Source organism: Mandrillus leucophaeus, unplaced genomic scaffold, assembly GCF_000951045.1.
Source record: "Mandrillus leucophaeus isolate KB7577 unplaced genomic scaffold, Mleu.le_1.0 Scaffold927, whole genome shotgun sequence".
In the NCBI taxonomy this organism is placed as follows: domain Eukaryota; kingdom Metazoa; phylum Chordata; class Mammalia; order Primates; family Cercopithecidae; genus Mandrillus; species Mandrillus leucophaeus.
In genome coordinates, this window is record NW_012110108.1 from 592168 (window position 1) to 597647 (window position 5480).

General features: G+C 33.1%; 1 protein-coding gene across 1 annotated transcript; it reads left to right on the top strand.

The window, feature by feature from the left end:
* The first annotated feature begins 4320 nt into the window (after positions 1–4320).
* On the top strand, positions 4321–5277 carry LOC105532025 (olfactory receptor 6C76). The gene has a single exon (XM_011970090.1). It carries the CDS (start codon positions 4321–4323, stop codon positions 5275–5277), a length of 957 nt encoding a protein of 318 aa, XP_011825480.1.
* The last annotated feature ends 203 nt before the right edge of the window (positions 5278–5480 follow it).

Sequence of the window (5480 nt, forward strand, 5' to 3'; positions counted from 1 at the left end):
ATCATTCAATATTTTCTTAATAATATGAAAATTATGCAAGTATTTCATGATTTTAAATCAATGATGAAGTTCTGAAAAAATAGTACCTTAATGTTTTATACTTATGTGTAAAATTTTTCTAGAATCAAGAAACAGGACATTCATTCTAAATCTTCTAGGAGATACTATGCTCTATTGTAAAATTAAAAACAATGTATTTTGATCAAATATTTAAAACGGACAGTACATCTTTTTTTTTTTTTTTTTCTTTTTGAGATAGAGTTTCACTCTTGTCACCCAGGCTGGAATGCAATGGCATGATCTCAGCTCACTGCAACCTCTGCCTCCTGGGCTCAAGTGATAATCCTGATTCTTCAGCCTCCCTATTAGCTGGGACTACAGGCATCCACCACCATACCTGGCTAATTTTTGTATTTTTTTAGTAGAGACGGTGTTTCACCGTGTTGGCCAGGCTGGTCCTGAACTCCTGACCTCAGGTAATCCACCTGCCTCGACCTCCCAAAGTGCTGGAATTACAGGTGTGAGCTGCTGTGCCCAGCCCATCTTTTTTATATGTGTCTATTTGCATAATACCAATAAAAACCATCATACTTATTTCTTAGAAACATATTTAACAATTTTAAAAAATGGAAAATTTACCAAGATATTGATAAATAATAGGGAAAAAGGGAAATACTTATACTACCAGCTATCAAATTGAAGGATAAAAATCACAATAAACATTCTGAGATCAGTAAGACATTATCAAAATAGAATCAATATCCCAGAAATAGGCACATAATCCCTGTTTTGTTCTCTGTTACACTAGGAAGGATTAAAGGTATTAATCTTTTATATTTTGAATTTATATTAAAATAATCATTTTTTATAGATACATGTAATGCAAACAGTTCTCTAGGGAAACATGGAAATATTTATGAACATTTTAAGTGTGCAAAGTTGTGACTCAGTAACTCATTTGAGAAAACTTACAATCAAGAGATAATAGAACAATAATGCCAAGATGCATTTGTGTGTCTATGCATTCTCATATCATTTATAATAAGGGATATATTCAAAGATTGGTATGTTCAGCAAAGAATAATTTTATTCATTATGGCATATCCATACAATGAAACCATATTTAGTCATTAAAATGGATGTTGTAAATGTTTAAGCTAATATTAAATAGTTAACTATTGCTTAGAGAAAAATGGAAGATTTTCTATTTAGGTATGAATCCTTAAAAATATATTACTAAGTGTCAAAGACAGGTGATATCGTTTGGCTGTGTCCTCACCCAAATCTCATCTTGAATTGTAGTTCCCATAATCCCCGTGGGTCATGGGAGGGACCTGGTGGGAGGTAATTGAATCATGGAGGCAGGTTTTTCCCATGCCCATGATAGTGAATGCATCTCATCAGATCTGATGATTTTATAAAGGGCAGTTCCCCTGCACACACTCTCTTGCCTGCCACCATGTAAGATGTACCTTTGCTCCTCCTTCACCTTCTGCCATGATTCTGAGGCCTCCCCCGCCATGTGGAACTGTGAGTCTGTTAAACCTCTTTTTGCTTATAAATTACCCAGTCTCAGGTATTTCTTCATAGCAGTATGAAAATGGACTGATACAGCAGGTGTCCACAATTAAAATGCATGTGGAGTAGTATACATCAAATTGGTAACAGTGGTTAGCTCTGCACATAAACATTTGAATATATGTTAACATCACATGAAGGCATCTTCTTCAAATAAAAAGATTCATGTTGTGATTTTTTTCTTAAATTATATTTGTCTCTACAGTTGTCATAAAGTCTTTAATAAGTCAATTACTGAGTTTTTATTACTGAAGTACCATTACTGTTTATGCAAATGTAATTTAAATATCCTGGTTTCCACTTCTATAACATATTCAACAAGAAGATACTGTTTTTTAAGCCAGGAACAATGGTGCGCACCTGCAGCTCCAGCTACTCAGGAGCTTGAGGCAGGAAGTTCATTTGAGGTCAGGAGTTCAAGGCTGCAATCCTGCCTATGAATAGTCACTGTACTTCAGCTTGGGCAACATAGTGAGACCTCCTCTCTTAAAAAACATGTAATTATTTCTTTTAAAAAAGAAGAAGTTACTATTTTTAATCGTATTTTTAGCACTGTATTGAATTACTGCATTGAGAAGGATCTCAATTTATTGTGCTCATATGTAAAAATATATTTTGCATAAAGTATTAAAAGTATTTGTTGTTTTATATATATGTGGAAAATAATACAGAAATGTAGAGATGAAATTTGAGTTGCTTCTAATTTTAGATAAATACTAGTTAGTCAGCTCAATTGATGAAAGGAGTTACACTCCCTGTGTAAGTTTCACCAGTGAGAGTGTATATTATTGTTCAGTGATTTCAACATTGTTTCGAAGATTATTATACCAGACACTTTTTCTTTCATAGACCCCTGGCTTATTTTGCTTGTCATATTTTAAATTGCTTTTTCCCGTCATATTTTAAATCGCTTTTTCCCATAGCCTTAAGGATGATACATGACAATGAACATTGCATGTTATTGGTTTATTTTTGCTAGACCTCACTCCTCCCCAGACACATGGCTGACATCCTGCTGGATAATTTTCTCAGTCTTCTCCTGGGACACAGGTCCCAAAATCAACCAATTAAAATCTGATTGCTGGAGTCGATCTTGTACATGGATTCACTAGGGCCCTATTATTGTTTATCCCAAATGTTTATCCCTTAATTTATCCAGACAAATTAAGCATTTGTCTGCCTTAAAGCATATTTCTGAAATTATGTAAAGGAGACATATTAAAGGTATTGTTTACTTTTTTCCTAGGGAAAATTAATAGAAATGGCCCTCTGTGAAGTAGCAGAATAGCCTATCATAAATAATTCTGGAAGTTTTTTCATTTATGTCAGCAAAACTTTTAAGGATTTATTGTTAAGATGGTTGGTGGAATATTTCAGCCTTCCAGATTTTGGACAATGTTGGGTGGAAACATGAGGAGACTATTTTGCTGAATGTTTTAAGATGAAACATGAAGATCTTTTTGAAGAAATCTGTAACTTTGTAGGAGGAGAGAAAAAAACAGCTATTTCTTCATGTAAAATTGACCCACTACATGACTTTTGATTTAAGAGAATTGAGCACATTATTTTGTGTTCAGTATTTAACTCTCACCATCCAAATTTTCATAATACGTAAGTATTTTGAGTTTATTTTTTGTGATTTAGCTTCTATTCATTCTATTCTGTAGCATTGATTAATCTCCTAAGATACATTTATTTCCCTTTCTGTCTCTTATGTATATGCATATTTAATAGTTCAATAAATTAATGGAGATGTAAAAATCTTTTAAATGGTAATTTCTAGCAATTAAATAGGTGGAACACAGCATGATTTTCTTAATATTTATACATTTACTCTTAGAAAGAGCTGGTGCATATTACAGATGCGGGTGTCCAAGACAGTTAGTAGACAACATATGTGAAGTATTTGTGCATTTTATATCTGATTTACATATATGAAGTAGTTGTGTACTTCATTAAAATATTTTCTGAACATGCTCTTGGGTGCCTGACTACATTTAAAACATTTTACTAGAAATTTTGAAACATTCAGCTGAAAAACACTACATTAATTGGATTTTAATGAAAAAGCTTAAAGAGAGTATAAAATCAAGTATAAAGATAGGGGTTTTGGAGGCTCCTGTATTACCTGAAAATAGGATATGTGATGGATTGAAAAAAATATTGGATTCTATCTATATGAAGCCATTGTTTAAATGTTCAAAACACTTTAGAATGACTTACCCACTGAATTATTATTCTGTTTTACAAGTAAAGGAGTAAAAGATAAATTAACAGAGGTAGTAATGTCTACATCCTAAAAAAGATATTTAGAACTTTCACCAAAAAATTGGGTTGATCACTGATTTACATCATCAGTCAGAATTTTTATTCCTATAAAAGATACAGTAAGCAAAGCATAATGCCCCCGACATTTTAGCTAAATAGTAAAGCATTAGAAAAGTTTATGTTTTATTAATAAATTTCCCCCAAATAAGTGTAAACTATGGAGACAGAATAAACATGTAGCAGAGACTGATATTAAATACGGAAGATATATCTTTAAAAGCAGAATTATGGAAAATGAAAAATATAAATGTGTATACATACACTATTTTATAAGTACCACGTGCTTCTAGTCACAATTCAATAGTATTTGAAAAGAAAAATGTGCAAATATTTATACTTGTCTTTGGACTCATTGTTTTGTTGTTTCTGATGTTGATTTTATCAGTAATCTCTGACAGGAATCAATCATCAGAAATGAAAAATAGAACATCAGTGACAGATTTCATCCTCCTGGGTCTGACAGATAATCCGCAACTACAGGTTGTGATTTTCTCCTCTCTATTTCTTACATATGTACTGAGTGTTACTGGAAATCTAACTATCATCTCCCTTACCCTGCTGGATTCCCATCTGAAGACTCCCATGTATTTCTTCCTCAGGAATTTCTCCTCCTTGGAAATTTCATTTACTTCTGTCTGTAATCCTAGATTTCTGATCAGCCTTCTAACAGGGGACAAATCCATATCTTATAATGCTTGTGCAGCTCAGCTATTTTTCTTTATCTTTCTTGGTTCAACGGAGTTTTTCCTCCTAGCCTCTATGTCCTATGATCACTTTGTGGCTATATGTAAGCCTCTGCATTATACAACCATCATGAGTGACAGGATCTGTTATCAGCTTATAATCAGCTCTTGGCTGGCTGGTTTCTTGGTAATTTTTCCACCCCTGGCCATGGGCTTACAGCTGGATTTCTGTGACTCCAATATCATTGACCACTTTACCTGTGACTCTGCTCCTTTGCTGCAAATCTCTTGCACAGACACAAGTACTTTAGAGCTCATGAGCTTTATTTTAGCTCTGTTTACTCTTATATCCACTTTGATATTAGTAGTTTTGTCCTATACTTACATCATCAGAACTATTCTGAGAATCCCCTCAGTACAGCAAAGAAAAAAAGCCTTTTCAACCTGCTCCTCACATATGATCGTTGTCTCTATCTCTTATGGAAGCTGCATCTTCATGTATGTGAAAACATCAGCAAAGGAAGGAGTTGCTTTGACAAAAGGAGTAGCTATACTCAATACCTCTGTCGCTCCTATGCTGAATCCATTTATTTACACTCTAAGAAACCAGCAGGTGAAACAAGCATTTCAGGATGTTCTGAGGAAGATTTTTCCACAAAAAAACATTGATTTGAATGCAATTTATTAATGAAATACACACACATTTTTTACCAAAGAACGAATAAAGATTTCAGTTTTAGTTCCTTTCTGTCTTTTTATTTGTATATCTTTTCAGAAACACAACGGTTTCTACTATTTTATTTAACGTTAAATTAAATACTAATGTATTTAATGTTCTTACAAGTCCTTATATGAATTTATATAGAAAAGTCATTATTAAATGATCTGATG

What these genes read in the sequence shown, in the direction of transcription:
- LOC105532025 (XM_011970090.1), top strand. Translation starts at nt 4,321, where the DNA reads ATGAAAAATAGAACATCAGTGACAGATTTCATCCTCCTGGGTCTGACA.